A 19,349-nucleotide genomic window follows, 5' to 3' on the forward strand; every position below is an offset into this window, starting at 1 on the left:
CCCAGGTTGTTCATATTCCCACATGAGGAGGGCAGCCCGTCGAATCATCTGCCTCTCCTGGGGTGAAAATAATGTTCCCATTATTGCCTGCATCTCTTCCCACGTATATGTGTTTGGTCCCAAGAATTGGTCAAGCTGTTCAGCCAGTCCTATAGGATCTTCCAATAACTTTTTCATTTCTTTCTTAAATCCCCGCACCTCTGTACTAGTTAGGGGAACATTCACATATCCCGTTCCCCCTCCCGGTCCTCCCATAGGAACTTCTCTCAGGGGATTTAGGTTTATTGAAAACTTTGATGGTCCTGGACCAGTCTGGGATCTTGTCCAGGGTCGGTTTACCGGTGGAAGTTTAGGGTCCGACTCCCTTAATTCATCCTTTTTATCCCGGCCCCCTTCGGGGCAATCAGATTCATCACCTTTCCCCTCCGGTAATAAGCTTTCCTCGGGCGCAGTAGGCACCGGGGGAATATAAGGAGGGGGAAGGTTGTCCAGAGGTTCCCATTTCTTTTCTCCTGCCACTCTCAATTTAAAACATTCTGTTAAGGATCCTGGCCAGGGAACCCAACAAAATGCATATGCTGACTCTTCTTGATTCACCTTTGGTCTCGAATTTACATATATGTTTAATGCTTGTCTAACCCAATCCTCATCAGATCCAAATTTCGGCCACCAGACCGAGGAACCTTTAATAGGTTGTTTTGACCAAAGGAGACAATATTGGACCATCTTTTTCTTGTTTTTGTCCCGATATCTTTTACTATCCCAATTTTCAAACATTCTCCCCAAAGGGCTGTCAAGGGGTACTCCCAGGAATTGTCCTGAATTTTCAGACGAGCCCTTAGATTTTGATCCTCCCATTTTCCCACCTAGATCTGTTTATCGTTGCTGAGGACCCTCTCGCTCTGGACCCTACTCCCTTCCTCTCAGACGCCTCGTCGGAGGTGCTGTCCCTCCTTCGGTTACCGCTGAGGTTTTCCTGGGGTTGACCCCTCTCTTCTCGGCACTTCGTCGGAGGTGCTGTCCCTCCTTCGGTTACCGCCGAGGTTTCCCTGGGGTCTATCCTAGAGTCCCGCGACAGGGTTCTCACACAACGACAAAAGATCTATACTTAATCTATTCCGTTAGGTTTTTATCCAAACAGGTGTATCCCGTTACACCTGTTACCCAATCCCCACACCACAATCGTAAGTCGTCACTTACCGGTGTCTTCCCGGGGATTGAACCGTCACCCTTCTCTCCGTCTTGTCGTGTCACCCTGTCCGGATACCACTCGCTCAAGCCGCCCGAAGCGACGAGCAAGGGACTAGGAGCCGCTGAACTCAGCGGGGTGCACCGCCTCCGATGTCCCTCTTCTCGCCTCCCCTCACGGCCGGAGTGTAGATCCCGGACGAGCCCCCATTTGTCAGAAATAAAACTTCTCACACATGAGTCTCTTTAAAACTGATGACACGACAAGCTTTATTTACAAGTCTGCAGAGTTGGACTCAACTGGTTTCTCACCAGTTAAGCCCCGATACATACAGTGCATTGATTTTTATACCTTTATTATTTGCCCTTCCCCTTCTTATTAATACTGTTTTAATTGGTTAGTATTACAAAAACATTCTAAGTATAACTGCATTATTAATTATCACGTTCGTTACGTACGCTGTGAACTCTACATTCACTGAATTCTGTTTCTCACACTTCTTATCAATCCTTTGTCTCCTGCATGTCTCTCACTATGACCATGAAAAGATAGGTTTAAAAAAACATATTCAGCAGCTCCTTCTGTCCTTGACTGCTAGTAAACTCTCTGTCCGTTCTGGCTTCCCTGTTTATGATTAATCATCACATTTTAACTTAAGTCTTTTTAACCTAAATTCTCTATATCACATGTTGATAGTCTAGAACATGTGTGTATTAGAAAAGAGAAAGTGATGCACATTAAGGTAGACAAATCCCCAAGGACTGATGAAATGCTTTGAGAAACGATTGCTTGGGCTCTGATGGAGAATTTTGCATAATCTTTAGGCATAGGTGAGGTACTTGAAGACTGAAATGTAGATAATGATATTGTATTCAAGAAAGGTAGTAGTGTAGCTTGCTACTATAAGCTATGGCTCTGCGGAGCCTATCGTGCAGGAGAAGTTATTAGCTGCATGCAGGTTAGCTCAGAAAGAACTTGCTGTTCCCAAAAAGAATGACACAAACCCCAGTTGAGTGTAGTTAACACTGAGCTTTATTGGACTCACAGCCCTGCTTTTATTCTCAAGGTGATGGGCGTGGTCAAAGCCCCCTCAGCGCTGATTGGTGCATTTGCGATCCGCTTTCTTTAATAGGCCAGTTAGGCTCCTTTAGTTGTGGCCAATTGGAGGGCAGTGCTGTGGTCCTTGTGCAGTCTGCTGAATTGTTGCTTTTGTCTTTCATTTTGTGAGGAGGGGGCTGTGAGGGAAAGAGCCACAGTAGGAATGAGCCAGGAAACTACTACTGACTGGTGAGCCTTGCGTCAGTAACCAAATCAGAATCTATCAGAAAACATTCTTATGATCAGATATATCATTTGGAAAGGCAGAGATTGATTAGGAGGAGTCATTGTTGTTGTGTGCACGGGAGATTGTGCATCACAATTCTGAGGTGTTTTTGAGGAGGTTACAAAGAAAATAGATTACTTTAGCAAGATCCCACAGTCAACTGATTCCGAAAGTGAGGGGATATGGAGTCCAAGGTATTTTGGAAAATGGATCCAAAATTCATTTTTTGATGGGGAGAGGGTAATGGTGGAGGCTTGTTTTTTCTGACTGAAAGTGTGTAACCAGTAGGAATGATGCTGGGACCTTTGTCATGTATATAAATGATTTGATTGAGAATGCCTGTGGTCTGATAAGTTTGCTGATGGCCAGGAGATTTGGTGGAGTTACAGATGGGGAGGATGGTTGTCTGAGGATACAGAGGGATGTAGATCAACAGGAAAGTTGGGTGGAGCAGTGCCTGATAGAATTTAATCCCGACAGGCATGAGGTAATGCATTTTGAGTTGTAACATACTGTAAATGTTGGACTATAATAAAAGTTTATAACATTACAATGGAAATAGATGGGTCAATCGTCTTTTCCTAAGGTTTGGAGATCTAAAACTAGAGGGCATAGATTGAAGATGAAAAGTGAAATGTTTAAAGAAGTTTTTAATGGCAAATGTTTACAAACAGAAACAAGCTGTCCGAGGTGGTGGTGTTGGAGTTGAGTGTTATAACATTGTTTGAAGGTATTTGAAGGGATGGGCCAAATCCAGGAAAGTGGGATTGGTGTAGAAAGACACCTTGGTTAGCATGGACGACTTGGATTGAAGGGTCTGTTTTAGTGCTCTACGACTAAAATTTCATAATGTTCCACACATTTTCTTCAAGTATCATCCCAAAGTTTTCCCAGTGAAATATGCTGATGGGTACCTGAAAAACCAAAAGGTCATAGTCAGAACTGTACAGCACAGGAGTGGGCCCATTGGCCCACCATATCCATACTAACCACTTTGCTCATTTACACTTATCTCACTTGCCTGCATTAGATAAGTATCCTTCTATATCTTTCAATATCTCCACTTAGATTCCACTACCTTTTCTGGCAATGAGATCCAGATATCTACCACTTTTTTCAAAAATAACTTGCCTCTTTAAAACTCCTCCCTCTCACCTTAAACTGTGCCCTACTATGGGAAAAAAGATTCTGGGAATCTACCCAATCTATGCCCCGCGCTGACAGGGATCTGTCCCCTAACCCATCCAGGTGGAGCAGTCGTGCCCCCCTCTCTCGCCATGAGAGCCCGAAGGTCGGTTAATAGCTCTTTGAAGGCAGTGTAAGTGCCTCCGATGGTGGCCTGTAGATGAAGTTGGCCACTCTGTTTGCAGTCTCTGGATCCAGGGCATTGACCACGTGGTAGTACTGTGTGGACTCCAATGTGATGCCCCGAATCTGGAACTGAGCCTCAGCCTGGTTGAATCACGCGCTGGGTTGAACTATCCAGAAGGTCGGGAGCTCAAGGCCAACTGCGCTGATCGCTGCTTCGCTATCCATTGCTGGGTTTAGATGCCATCTAAACTGTCAGGGCCACTAATTGTGGCCAACTGCTACAAAGAAACACACACACTCGCAGTGTGGGAGGTTCAGCTCTGAGATTTATTGAGGCTGGAAAGGCTCCTTTTATACAGTTGGAGCTCCTGCAGTTTGATTGGCTGACATCAACTGCATGAATAACAATAACGGTGGGAACATTCCTGCATATAAATACCCTTCTTCCCCAGCCTGTTATTGATCTGTTAGCTGGGCATCTTATAGCCAACGCCATTTTAGGGCTGCTGGTCTTGTACTGCTTTAGCTTTCAACTGCGCCAGTTCGCTGTGTACTACCGCACGATGTGTCAGCTTGATCTCCACGGTGGCAGGCCGCCACAGTGTCACATTATTAGTCATATGATGGGTATTATAAAATGACATTGGAATGGAGAAAGCTATTTGGTTTCGTTTGCCTTGTGCTGGTGAATCGTATTAAATTCCTGTCACTGATACTTCAAAGACCAGCACTGGTTGTTATGTACAATAAATGGCTGGCTGCAATTCATTTTTTTTCCCTGGCCACTTTCCTTTATCTTAAGCTACCGAGGTGAATTGATGTTGCATGAATGGTTGGAATCATTTTTATTTCAATTCTTCCTCATCTCTGTTGCTCGCTGATTTATCGTGTGCTGATTCATTAAGGGGACAAAGCTTCTCTAACCATCGAATTGCTGGTGTCATTGCTTAATGTGTTGCATGAGCTGAAACAGGCCAGAGAGCCAACTGATATTTGCTGGCACTTGTGCTCAACCTGAACTGGTATGTAGATAATATGAAAAAAAATCACTTGTTTTCAAATCTTTAATAAATCATTTTACTAAATTGCAAAAATAAAGTATTTATTGCATTAACATCAGAACTGCTCGGGCTTTTCATTTGAAGATGTACATTCCAAGTTTCTATGAAGCTCTTATTCCATGATCAAAAGAATTTAATTTTATCAGCTATTACATACTGTAATAATTACACTAATGTCAAATATTTTTGTAAAGCTTGGTGAGGATTAATCTGACAACACAAGAAAATCCAATATAATTTATTTTTCTCAAATTATAATAAAAATCTTAGGATGGATCCAGTTTTAGTTAGTGACATTAATTATTCAAATTGAGATTGCATTTGCAGCACTGATGAACACTTCCTCCTTCAACCAAAAGAACCAAAAACTGATTACTCGTCATTTTTATTGTTTGCTAAATCTTAATGTGCCTTCCCTTGGTAAAAAGTGACTGCTTTTCAAAATTAATTTGATAATTGTGAAGCCCCAAGGTTTTGATGAAGACCTGCTGCATTAATGGTATTTCATTTTACCTTTTGTCCTAGGCTGAACTGAAACATCGGCAGGATCTTCAACAGAAAATTGTTCAAGATCTCTCAAAATCATCCACTGAACAAATGAAAAGATTTGAAGAATCCCTGGAGCTCAAGCAACGTCAAGAATATGAGGAGTTGCGTGACATAATGGAGAAAGGGTAAGAAATTTCAAGGCTGCAGGATACAATTCCAAGTTTTTGTCTTTTGTGTGACAGATTATATTGTGTTTGTATGTAGATATGTTTTTGGGAGATAAATTTGGACAGGTTTTTTCGTGTAGGTCACATACAGACCCTTTAAAACCAAACTTATTTAAAATACTGGAACTCTGCTCATGCTAATCATATCAGTGCCAAGAGACTTTGCAAAAGTTTGGAGAGTTCCCAAGAGACTTCACTAATGGATTGTTGTTTACAAAAAGGCAACAGATGAAAGAACTTGGCAGAGCCGCAAGCTATCTGGAGTAGAACTTGCTGTTCTAAGAGACTCATGTGGTTTTGTAAGCAAAGAGAGTAAAACAGGTTTTCTACGTGAGAGGGAGGAAATTCAGTTCTACAGTTATACAGTCAGCAGCAGTAGCTGGGACTGGAATAGGACAAGCTGGCAAGCTTGTGGAAAAACCCCATTTGTAAGATGGGTTGTGAGTGCTTAGTTCAGCCTGGTCAAAGCCCTTGTTCATGTAAGAGGAGAGGACTGGCTATCTAATGTTTCACTTGAAATAAGAGTAACAAAAAGGAACTCTGTGGTGACATGAAAGAGAGAGGTTATCATCTGGAGAACCCTGAGGGGGCAAGTTTCTTAGGCAAGACACTGAAGTGGCTGATTAAAAATAAATCAGTTGTGGGTGTCCAGCGTACAACAAATCTCTCTCTGAAAACCGACAAGAACATTCCTGAGCGGTAACCATTAACCTTTCAAGCACCAAAGCCTGGTGAACTTTATAAATGTTAAACTCTGGGCACTGTATAAGAATTGCCTGCAATCAGTGAACTTGGAGGAAAGAGAAGTGAGATTGGACTGTGAATCAAAGTACTTTTCTGAACTTGCATACACATTACATATACGTGGGCTTAGAATTAGAAGGGGGTTAAGTTAAGTCAATAGCGATTAAGTTAAAGTACGATTCTGTTTTCATGTTTAAAGATAATTAAAAACAACTTTTGTTTAAGCAACCATTTGTCTTGGTGAATATCTATTGCTGCTAGGTTTTAGGATCCTCTGGGTTCGTAACACTTGATACAAATGACTAAACCACAGTTGATTGGGAATTTAAAAAAATTTAAATTTAGACATACAGCATGGTAATGGGCCATATCAGCCATGAGTCTGTGCCACGCAATTTATACCCAATTAACCAACACCCCCCAGTAAGTTTTGAATGGTAGGAGGAAACTGGAGTCCCTGGGGAAAAGCCACGCAGGAAGAATGTACAAAGCCCTTCCAGTCAGCGCAGAATTTTAACCCAGGTCCTGATCACTGGTGTGGCATTAACCGCTATGCCAATTGTGCCTGCTCCTATCTAAGGGAATATATATGTACAAAATATATATGTGCAATATATATGCAAAATATGCATTTTCAGTCATCTTAACAGAAGGAAATGATGTGCAGTCCTATTTGAAATAGGAAAGCAGATGTTTGTCATAATATTCTTTTTTGTTCAAACTTCTTCAAACCCCAAACCCACCCTCCCACCCCTTCAGCCATCTCCCTTAAGGGGAGCCAAAAATATAAATTATATATTTTTAAAAATAATAAATATTGAGAACAATTATCTAAATAATTGTATATCTAAATGCATATATTTCAAATACGGAGACCATTTGCTAACAAAAAGGGAATAATTATCATGTAAATTATAAATATATTCCATAGCAATACAGCTTTCAATTCATTATGCCAATGTAGTATATTAATCTCTGAATTGTCTTTCCAAGTACTCGCAACACATTTATGCGCTACTGATAACACCAAATGTACAAAAGCAATTTGAATTTTATCCAAACCTAATCCCCCTCAATGAAATCAAATTACCCAACAAAAAAGTCGTTGGGTCTAATGGTAATGTAAAATTATACAATTTTTCCAAAACTACTTTAATTCCTTGCCAAAATGGTTGATCTTTAACACAAGTCCAAACAGCATGTAAAAAAAGTTCCAATACATGAATCACATCTAAAACATAAATCTGAATTACTAAACCCATATTTTTTCAGTTTCTCCGGAGTCAAATATAATTTAAACGCTCAGTTACTATTACAGTTAGATTATCCATCTTTTGGTCCACTGTCACTGTCTTTGAAAGAATTATCAATTAGTTCTGTCTCCCTGATAGTTTATTACAGATTTACTTTTTTGTGCTAGACGTAGACATACACCAAATCTCACGTATTTTCATGCTATCTTTGAAAGGGGATTTTAAGGGAAAAGGAGCAAAATGTTTGAGGACTGAAACAAAAAATAAAATTTCTTTTATAGGTCTCTTGAAGCTAAAGGACGTCAAGAAAAGCTAAAGGAAGAGCACAGGCGCAAAGCAAAGGTGAATATTCTGCACATTGTGAAGATGTTAGTGAGCCCTGTTTTGTGATGAGATTAGAGTGCCAATGGTGTTTAAAATTAGAGGGTAAGGAAGGGTCAAGGGGGTGATTTCTGTGATTGAGAGCTCCAGAGCTGGGTGGTATGGACACAAGATTAAATGTGAGATATTTTGGACACAGATCAGGAAATGCTCTTTTTAAGATTTAAATGAACATGGAGCTTGGTATTTGGAATTCACTGCACTGAAACAGGCTTTTAAGGTCCATCAGTCTGCACAATCTTTTTTGTTTTCAACTTGAGCCTCCTTTATCCTTCCTCATGGTTTGTATCATAAATGCCATTCCATTCTACCAACGCACTCACATAGCTTATCTCCATCATTCTCATTATTATTGGGTTCCATTTTTTTGTAATTTCTTGGGTAAAGTTTCTTCTGAATTCCTTTTCATGGTGACCATCTTTTATTGATGTCTCCTAATTTTGTTTTTTTCCACAAGTAGAATTGCACTCTTTAGTTGCTCATGTTGATGGGCTTTCTACAAATTTTTGTTTGAAAGATAGCCCACAGTCATGCATCACCACTTTGGTATATCAGCAAGACCTTAATGTTGAATTCTGTGCATTGGAATTTGAACCCACAATCATTTGACTCTGGGGTGAGAGGATTTACAGACAACCATTGGTAAAGTACTTTTGCTTTTATTCTTGAATGATTCAGTAGCTGGGCAGAGAATTTAGAAAAAAAACATAACTCAAGTGAAGAAATATCCCTTCATTTCAGACTTGGGGAAAAGGAGTAACCACACTTTTGAGAAAACTGCTTTCAGTTGCTTTTGTTTTTATTCTGATGTTCTTTCTTTATTGTTTTCCCTTCATTTTCATTTTTTTTCTGTTTTATGCAGAATATGAATCTGAAACTACGAGAAGCTGAGCAACAACGGCTTCGACAGAAGGAATTGGAACGACAGCGGCAAGCAGAAAGCCGGGATCGACTGCGCCGCCTGAATGTCATCCAGGCAGAAGTGTTGCATCTGAATATGCAGATTGAGCCCTACTTTAAACAGAAGGAACTGGTGGGACTGGACCTCTCAGAATACAGTAATCGTGGCAATCAGTTGTGCAGCCTGGTATCAGGAGTTATTAAGCTCACATCAGAGGTGAGTGGATGGCCAAGAGATTGCTGAATTGTCAGATTTAAATTGTAAAGGCAGAATGCTAGAGCAGTGAGTTACTAAAACTATACAAGGCCAGGAAGGTCCCAGCTTTTATCAGCTACCCAGTGCTGGTTTAGCTGATATCCATTTGATCTCTTTATTTCAGTTTATTTTTCTTACCCACTTCTGATTTTTATCATCTATTGATGTCTATGCTTTTAGTGATCTAGATACTAAGCTGTAGGATTGCTGCCTTAAAGCAATTTGCACCTTTGTTATTTGATATTCATTTTTTTTGCAGCACTGTTGGGAAACATTTTGGAGCAGACCTTCACAACTGCTCTGCAGTCCATGAAGTTCACAGCAGGTCTTTTCTTTTACCTCAACACTGCTTACCTGCACTAAACCAAAGTCCCTTGATAGATTTTAAAATGTGTGTCATCATTTGAATGTATTCAGGTGCTGAAGCTTCACAACTCCTTCTTGATAAAGAAATTCCAAAAGTTCTCTGTTTACTGGGTGAAGAAATATCCCTTCTTTCCTGTCCTTGATGAGTGTCCCTTTTTTTATTTTTGCGGTTGATCCCTGGTTCCAGATGCTTAGTTCTAGGGCGAACATCATCTCTATCAATCTTTTCAACTCCATCAGAATTTCATATCTTTCAATGAGATCACCTTCATTCTGATATCCTGCTAAATCTCTCCTTGTTGGGTAATTTCTCCTCCCAACCTCTAGGAATAATTTGGTAAACTTTTCTGCTTTTCCTCTGTTACAACCATGTCTTCTTCAGGTAGTGGGTTCAAGTTGTACACAATATTCTAGGTACAGTCTCATTAGTCATTTATCATTTGTAGTCATTTTAGTCTTGGACTGAAATCGTACACCAGTAAAAGTCAAATAGTGCTGGCCTTTGTAATTCCTGCTTCTGCATGTTAACTTTTGATGATTTGTGTATAAGGACTCTTGAGCCTCTTCAGTGTCTTGTCATTTAAAAATGTATTTTGTAGTCATTTAGTAGCGAACTAAACCCACCAGTCCGTTGTAGTTGAGTTAAGACAAACTGCCTTTCTCAACACTGATGCGCACTTTTAAAATACCCTCGCTCCCCATAGTCTTTGCGATGCTCAGCCCAGAAATAACATCATCCCTGATGATTGGCAGCAAGCCCGGTACTTTAGTGCTTCCTGCTCTTGCTGACTCAAATCCCTGTGCACCGGTTTGTTGTATAGCGTGGTTCAGAACGCTATAGGACCTCTCCCCTCACTTCCAAAGAACCAGTGTTAGGAGGTGATGATCTATTTGTATATACCCCATCCGCCTGTTTAAGTGGGTGACCTCTCTGTGGTGGGTTGCTACAAGTTCACGTGTGCTGGCTTAAGGCGGTCGATCGTAATTGTCTCTTGCCTGCTTCAATGTCTGTGCTGAATCACTTTGAATGGACCCTCGTATGGGCGCTGAAGAGGGGTACATGCATTCTTCATTGTATGAATACATATTCATAGTCCTTGAGGCTCTTTGGGATATATGAAGTGGTTGAATCATGCCTTGAGGTAGGAACAGGTGTCAATGTGCCGACTTTCTCACGCAGCCACTTTAGGAGTGCCATGGGTGAATCTGTCCTTTTACCACTGGCACAAATTCCCCTGGAACAGTGAGCAGTACATCATACACAGCTCAGCAGATGATGTGGCCAGATCCTCTTTTCTCATTCTTCCAATCAGGGCCTTTGAGTCACGCCATGAAGGCTGACTTCAAATGGTAGTGGAATCTTTCCACAAGGCCATTGGATTGTGGATGGCACACCGTGGTGTGATGCAACCTCATGCCGAGTAGCCATGCTAGTGCCGTGCACAATGTCGATGTGAATTGTGCCCCCTTCCCTCCCCGTCTGAGGTCATATCCACCGGCAACCCAAAATGAGCCTCCCAGTTCGCAGCTAATACTCTGTATATGATGTGGTGGAGATGTCTGAGTAGGACAGCTTCCGGCACCTTGTAAAACCTATTGACCATTGTCAGAAGGTACCTGGCACCTCGCGATGGTTGCAGTGGTTCCACAATGTCTATGTGTATGTGGTCAAAATGCTTGTGTATTAGGGGAAAAGATTGGAGCAGTGCTTTTACTTGCCGCTGAGTTTTTGAGGTTTGACATCGTACACAAGTTCTGGCCCAGTGTCCAACCTGTTTCTGTAGGCCGTGCCATACAAATTTTCCTGCTACTATAGCTGTATGGTGGCTCAAATGCAAGGTGCACCAGGCCATGAATCACATCAAATAGTTGCCATCTCCAAACAACAAGAATAATTGGTTTGGGGTTGCCCTGTGGACAAGTCAGGTAGGATTGTTGCTGCTGTAGGTCTGAATCTCGTCCTCCAGCTTAAGACCCGATACTACTGTACGATAGGCCACTATGTCATAGTCCTCCTGCTGTGCTGCCGCGAGAGCTGCATAGTCTATACCCGGAGACCATGAATGAACTGACTGGACTGGTGTGTGGGATAGCACATCCATTACATGATTGTTTCTTCCCCCAATATGCCGAATGGGTGTGGTATATTCTGAAATAAAAGAGCAATGCCCCTGTTGCCTTGCCAACTATCGGTCCAAAACCTTAGCAAGGGCAAACATCAGGGGCTTATGGTTTGTGAATATGACAACATTTCTTCCTTCAAGAAAGTAACTGAAATGGTGGATGGCCCAGTAAAGGGCCAGGAGCTCCTTGTCAAATATACTTTACTTTTGCTCAGGAGGTCTTGAGTGCTTGCTGATAAAGGTCAACGGCTTCCAATTGCCCTCAATCAGTTGTTCCAGCACACCTCCGATAGCCATGCTAGATGCATCAGCTGTGAGAGCTGTGGGGCCCATTGGATCGAGGGTGCACCATCATGGTTGTATTGGCCAGCACTTCCATGGCTTTATCGAAAGTATCTGTCATTTCCTCGACCCAGTTCAGGTCTTTGAGTTTCCTTGAAATAAGTCAGATAAGGGGTTGCATTATTAAGGCTGCCAATGGCAAAAAAAATGGTAAAAATTTACCATGCCGACAAACTCTTGCAGTCCTTTCTCTCTGTTCAGCCTGGAGAACATTCTTATGGCCTCCAGCTTGGTAGGGAGCGGCATTACTCTGTCAATCGGTCTGGTGGCCAAGGATATCAATGGAAGATGGGCCAAACTGGCATTTAGCCAGATTTATAGTCAGACCATAGTCACTTAGTCATTGGGATAGTTGATGTAAGTGAGTGCCATGCTCTTGACGAGAGCGGCTGGTACTCAGTAATCGTTGAGGTAAGTAAATACAAAATAGAGGCTGCAACACAGAGTCCATAAGCCGCTGGAAAGTGTGTAGTATTTCTCAACCCAAAAAGCATATGCAGAAATTCAAAAAGGCTGAATGGCATGATGAGCGCTTTTTTTTTTGGGATGTCATCGGGGTGGACCGGAATTTGATGATATCCCCTCACCAGGTCGATTTTGGAGAACATCTTGGCATCATCCAGGTTTGTGGTGAAATCCGGGACAGGATACTGGTCAGCTGTCGTGACGTCGTTTAACCGGCGATAATTTCCTTGGGCTGGTTTCTTGCATGGTGTGGTTCATCCCGCTACAATTTTGAACTTCTATTTTACTTTGCCAAAGATACCCTTGCATTTTCAGTCATCCATTTGCCGTATCCATGGCCATTTACTTAATCCATATACATGTATCATCCTTGCATCTCGCACATCAATCCAGTCTTGTATTATCAGTAAACGTATATGTAGTGATGTAATATATTATGCTGACTACTTGCTATTGGTTATGACTGGTGATTAGCTCCACCCTACTGGTATAACAGATGATGTAACATACCCGACTGACCAGTAGAGCTGGCTTCTTCTGTTAATAAAAGACTTGTGATACAAGTCTGGTCCATGTCTCTGGCATATCAATTTTATTAACAGAAGAAAAATGATGGATACTTCCCTCAAACCTGGAAAACTCGAAATAGATCAGGATGCCACCCAAGCCGGAGAAAAGTTCCGCCACTGGATCCAGTGCTTTGAAGCTTGCAAACGGAAGAATAATGTCGTGCAAGACGCTGAGAAAATGGACCATTTCGTGGCTGTCCTCAGAGATGTCCCCTACTCCGTGGTCAGAGAGATAGCTGGCTATCAGAACGCAGTGAATCTCCTTAAAATCTACTATGATGTTCCTCAGAACACCCTGTACGCAAGACACCAGCTTCACATTCAGAAGCAACAAGCAGGAGAGAGCGTAGATGCATTCGCGCTCACCCTGAAAGGGTTATCCACGGATTGTGCCTGCGCTGCCGTCATGGCTGAAGCCCACTGTAAGTCCCTGATGTTAGACGCGTTCGTAAATGGACTGGACTCCGGATACGTTAGACAGCGTCTACTGGAGACTCCGGGCTTGACTTTTAATGCGGCTCTGCAACAAGCGAAGATGCTCCTAACTGCGTTACAAGGGATGAAAGTATTTGAGCAAGAAAGAGGTACCAAAGTGGCGCCCCTCAAATCAACCCGTCGTGAAGATTAGCTACTGAGTTCAACGCAAAAGCCGGTCCCCAAAGTGTTATTTCTGCGGCTTGCCCTGCATGCCAAGATATCTGCGCCAACTGCGGGAAGAAGGGCCATTGGGCAAGAACTTGCCGAGCTAGAAAGTCGACATCTGGCCACTCGTGACAAGCAAAAGAAGAAAGAAAAGGAAAAGAAGTGCCCAAGCGCTGATACTAAGCAAAGTCGCCGTCATAATGCCATGATGCTGGGGTGGAGTGTCAATGATTCTTCTAGCTCGACCTCTGCTTCATCAACCTCTTCTGAATCATCCAACGAATCGACCAGTGACGAGGCGAGGCCCTATATGCCATTGCCACAAGGGGATCCAATCCTGGTTTCTCTGAAGGTAAATGAAGATAAATCCTATGACCTGTAACCGTCCACGATGAAAGTGGAGGTAAATGGGCAGCCTATTAACTGTTTATTTGACTCGGGCAGTACAGACAATTTCATGCACCCTTCGACTGCTAAAGCACTAAATCTTGCGTTATACCCATCTAAATGCACGATCACGATGGCCTGCTCAGGACTAGAACAAGATACGACAAGTTATTGCAGAATTAATTTTAAAATACATGACATTGAATATTCTGATTTCAAGATTTCTGTACTCTCCAGCCTATGCGCTCCTATGCTTCTGGGTCTAGACTTTCAATGCCAAAAGTATCATATTGGCATTTAACAGCCCCTTGCCATCAATCACTGTCTCGTCAAAGAAGTTTTGCGGTTTGTCAACACTAAAAATTAAACCCCCTCGTCTCTTCAATAATTTGACCTCTGATTGTAAACCTACAGCTTCAAAAGGTAGGCGCTACAGTAAAGAAGTCAGACTCTTCATTAAAGACGAGGTTAAGAACTTATTAAAGGAGAATATCATCGAGCCCAGCACGAGTCCTTGGCACGCTCAAGTAATAGTGCTTAGAAATGGCGCGAAACTTAGAATGGACATAGATTACAGCCAAACCATAAACAGATACACTCAACTAGATGTATACCCTCTGCCTCGCATTTCAGACATGGTCATTCGAATTGCTCAATACAAGATATACTCTACTATTGATCTGAAATCAGCTTACCACCAGGTTCCCATCCATAAGGATGAAAGGAAGTTTACTGCTTTTGAGGCAGATGGCAAACTCTTCCAGTTTAAGAGAATTCCTTTTGGCATCACTAATGGAGTATCAGTTTTTCAAAGAGAAATGGATAAGTTAGTGGACACCTATAAGTTGCAGGCCACTTTTCCTTATCTGGACAATGTTCCTTATCTGTGGCAAAGACACAAATGATCAAGATCAAAATTTGCAACGGTTCCTACAAGTAGCCAAATCCTTGCGAATAACTCTAAATAATGACAAGTGTGTGTACCACACAAAGAAACTGCCAATATTAGGCTACGTAGTAAGTAAGGGAGAAATTAGTCCAGACCCCCGAGAGAATGCGACCACTCATGAATCTGCCCCCTCCAACAACGCAAAAGTCCTTCAAGCGTTGCTTAGGATTTTTCTCCTATTACGCTCAGTGGGTGCCACATTATGCTGACAAAGCACAACCACTTTTTAGAACTACCAATTTTCCTGAGCGAGGCTCTCCGTGCTTTTAAAAACATTAAGCAAGATATAGCTAAGGCCTCCATGTCTGCAATTGATTAGGATTTACCTTTTCAAGTGGAATTGGATGCATCTGATTTTGCTCTAGTTGCCACATTGTATCAAGCTGGCAGACCTGTAGCTTTCTTTTCCCGCACACTACGTGGACCAGAATTGAAACACTCATCCATTGAAAAAGAAGCACGAGCGATTATAGAAGCTATCCGCTACTGGAGGCATTTTTTAGCTGACAGGAAGTTCACCTTGCTAATTGATCAGAAATCTGTTGCCTTCATGTTCAACATTAAATTGAAAAGCAATTAAAAATTATGCGATGGCACATCAAGCTTTCCACTTATGACTATGGCATACTTTATTGTCCAGGAAAATTCAATGATCCCTGGATGCTCTCTCGAGCTTCTTGTGCGAGTCTGCAGTTAGACAGATTAAAGATTCTCCATGAAGAACTGTGCCACCCGGGGCTCACCAGACTTTATCACTATGTGAAAAATCTCAATCTGCCCTTTACTGTGGAGGATGTGAGAACCCGAACTGCACAATCTCCTATTTGTGCCGAATGCAAACCTCGTTTTTACAAACCCTCGCCTACCTCACTGATCAAGGCTTCTAGATCCTTTGAACATCTCAGTGTAGATTTTAAAGGGCCACTGCCTTCAAATAATAGAAACATTTATTTTCTTAGTGTTATTGATGAATTCTCTCATTTCCCTTTTGCAATTCCTTGTATTGATGTTTCTGCTGCTTCCATAATTAAATGTCTTGATTCCATTTTTAGCACTTTTGGTTACCTGAATTTCATTCAGTGACAGAGGTTCAGCCTTTTTTTTATTTTTAAATTTTTCACACTATAAACCACATTGATCAAGATACATACATTTTTCTTTTCAAATATATACAGTGTCGTTTTCTCCACCCCCCTCTTCCCATCCCACCCTCCCTACCTCCCCTCCCATTCATTTAAAGTTCAGAATCTAAGATACATTAAAACAGTCAAACAATGTTGTCACTCAATAAAAATACACAAGAAGTTCCACTAAGTCAATTCTTTTCATTTCCTTCTCCTTCTGTCATTTTAGGTGGTAGATGTCCCCGGTAGGTTTTCTCTATTGTGTTTCATGTATGGCTACCATATTTGTTCAAATATTGTAATATTATTTCTTAAATTATATGTTATTTTTTATAGTGGAATACATTTATTCATTTCTATATACCATTGTTATATTCTCAAGTTAGTTTTACCATTTGTTTCCTCATTCTCCTTTTCTTGCAGCTTAATATACATATTTGTTATAAATTTTTTGATTATCATTGTATCTGTAATCACATATTCAAAATTACTTCCCTCTGGTAACCTCAGACTACTTCCCAATTTGTCCTTCAAGTAGGATTTCAGTTGGTAGTATGCCAACACTGTATCTTGAGTTATATTTATCCATTTGTTCAAAGGATAGTAATTTATTTCCTGAAAAGCAATTTTCTATTCTTTTAATTCCTTTTTTCTCCCATTCTCTAAAGGAAAGGTTATCTATTGTAAAAGGGATTAACTGATTTTGCGTTAGTATTAGTTTTGATAATTGGTAATTTGTTTTATTCCTTTCTACATGAATCTTCCAAATATTGAGCAGATGATATAATACTGGAGAATTCCTACGTTGTACCAATTTTTCATCCCATTGATATAATATATGTTCAGGTATCTTCTCCCCTATTTTATCTAATTCTAATCTCGTCCAATCTGTTTGATAAAAATCTGATCGGTATCTTAATTGTGCAGCTCTATAATAATTTTTAAAGTTTGGCAGTTGTAAGCCTCCTTATTTATACCATTCTGTTAATTTATCTAGTTCTATCCTCGGTTTCCCCCCTTACCATAAAAATTTCCTTATTATTTTCTTTAACTCCTTGAAGAATTTCTCCGTCACGTGTATTGGCAATGCCTGAAATAGGTATTGTATCCTTGGGAAAATTTTCATTTTAATACACTTTATCCTTCCTATTAGTGTTTTTGATAAGTCTTTCCAATGCTCCAAGTCATCCTGTAATTTTTTCATTAGTGGATAATAATTGAGTTTATATAGATGGCCGAGGTTTTTATTTATTTGTATACCTAGGTATCGTATTGCTTGCATTTGCCATCTGAATGGTGATTCTTTCTTAAATTTTGAGAAATCCGCATAATTCATTGGCATTGCTTCACTTTTATTTGCGTTAATCTTGTAACCCGACACTTCTCCATATTCCTTCAATTTCTAATGTAATTCTTTTATTGATATTTCTGGTTCTGTTAAGTATACTATAACGTCAAATGCAAATAAACTGATTTTATATTCCTTGTCTTTTATTTTTAGCCCTTTTATTTTATTTTCTGTTCTTATCAATTCTGCTAGTGGTTCTGTAGCTAACGCGAACAATAAGGGTGATAGTGGGCATCCCAGCCTTGTTGATCTGCTTAAGTTAAATTGCTTTGATATATATCCATTTACTGTCACTTTCGCCAATGGCCCCTTATATAATGCTTTAATCCAATTAATATACTTCTCTGGTAAACTGAATTTTTGTAATACTTTGAATAAATAATTCCATTCTACTCTGTCGAAGGCCTTCTCTGCGTCTAAAGCAACTGCTACTGTTGGAGCTTTATTCCCTTCTACTGCATGAATTAAGTTAATAAATTTACAAATATTGTCTGTTCGTCTTTTTTTAATAAATCCAGTTTGGTCTAGATTTACTATTTTTGGTACATAGTCGGCTAATCTGTTTGCTAATCTTCTTTGGCTTGGCTTCGCGGACGAAGATTTATGGAGGGGGTAAAAAAGTCCACGTCAGCTGCAGGCTCGTTTGTGGCTGACCAGTCCGATGCGGGACAGGCAGACACGATTGCAGCGGTTGCAAGGGAAAATTGGTTGGTTGGGGTTGGGTGTTGGGTTTTTCCTCCTTTGCCTTTTGTCAGTGAGGTGGGCTCTGCGGTCTTCTTCAAAGGAGGCTGCTGCCCGCCAAACTGTGAGGCGCCAAGATGCACGGTTTGAGGCGTTATCAGCCCACTGGCGGTGGTCAATGTGGCAGGCACCAAGAGATTTCTTTAGGCAGTCCTTGTACCTTTTCTTTGGTGCACCTCTGTCACGGTGGCCAGTGGAGAGCTTGCCATATAATACGATCTTGGGAAGGCGATGGTCCTCCATTCTGGAGACGTGACCCATCCAGCGCAGCTGGATCTTCAGCAGCGTGGACTCGATGCTGTCGACCTCTGCCATCTCGAGTACCTCGACGTTAGGGGTGTGAGCGCTCCAATGGATGTTGAGGATGGAGCGGAGACAACGCTGGTGGAAGCGTTCTAGGAGCCGTAGGTGGTGCCGGTAGAGGACCCATGATTCGGAGCCGAACAGGAGTGTGGGTATGACAACGGCTCTGTATACGCTTATCTTTGTGAGGTTTTTCAGTTGGTTGTTTTTCCAGACTCTTTTGTGTAGTCTTCCAAAGGCGCTATTTGCCTTGGCGAGTCTGTTGTCTATCTCATTGTCGATCCTTGCATCTGATGAAATGGTGCAGCCGAGATAGGTAAACTGGTTGACCGTTTTGAGTTTTGTGTGCCCGATGGAGATGTCGGGGGGCTGGTAGTCATGGTGGGGAGCTGGCTGATGGAGGACCTCAGTTTTCTTCAGGCTGACTTCCAGGCCAAACATTTTGGCAGTTTCCGCAAAGCAGGACGTCAAGCGCTGAAGAGCTGGCTCTGAATGGGCAACTAAAGCGGCATCATCTGCAAAGAGTAGTTCACGGACAAGTTTCTCTTGTGTCTTGGTGTGAGCTTGCAGGCGCCTCAGATTGAAGAGACTGCCATCCGTGCGGTACCGGATGTAAACAGCGTCTTCATTGTTGGGGTCTTTCATGGCTTGGTTCAGCATCATGCTGAAGAAGATTGAAAAGAGGGTTGGTGCGAGAACACAGCCTTGCTTCACGCCATTGTTAATGGAGAAGGGTTCAGAGAGCTCATTGCTGTATCTGACCCGACCTTGTTGGTTTTCGTGCAGTTGGATAATCATGTTGAGGAACTTTGGGGGACATCCGATGCGCTCTAGTATTTGCCAAAGCCCTTTCCT

General features: G+C 41.6%; 1 protein-coding gene across 9 annotated transcripts in view; it reads left to right on the forward strand.

The window, feature by feature from the left end:
* The window catches only part of sptan1 (spectrin alpha, non-erythrocytic 1), a 288,463-nt gene that overhangs the window by 30,407 nt on the left and 238,707 nt on the right, over nt 1-19,349 (forward strand). For all 9 annotated transcript variants that reach the window (XM_069918941.1, XM_069918885.1, XM_069918909.1 and 6 more), the window contains exons 4-6: nt 5,411-5,559; nt 7,880-7,940; nt 8,842-9,096. In XM_069918941.1, the coding sequence (XP_069775042.1) occupies nt 5,411-5,559; nt 7,880-7,940; nt 8,842-9,096 (465 nt within the window). The remainder of the gene's footprint in view (nt 1-5,410; nt 5,560-7,879; nt 7,941-8,841; nt 9,097-19,349) is intronic.

This window comes from Narcine bancroftii, chromosome 1 (genome assembly GCF_036971445.1).
Source record: "Narcine bancroftii isolate sNarBan1 chromosome 1, sNarBan1.hap1, whole genome shotgun sequence".
Classification (NCBI taxonomy): Eukaryota; Metazoa; Chordata; class Chondrichthyes; order Torpediniformes; family Narcinidae; genus Narcine; species Narcine bancroftii.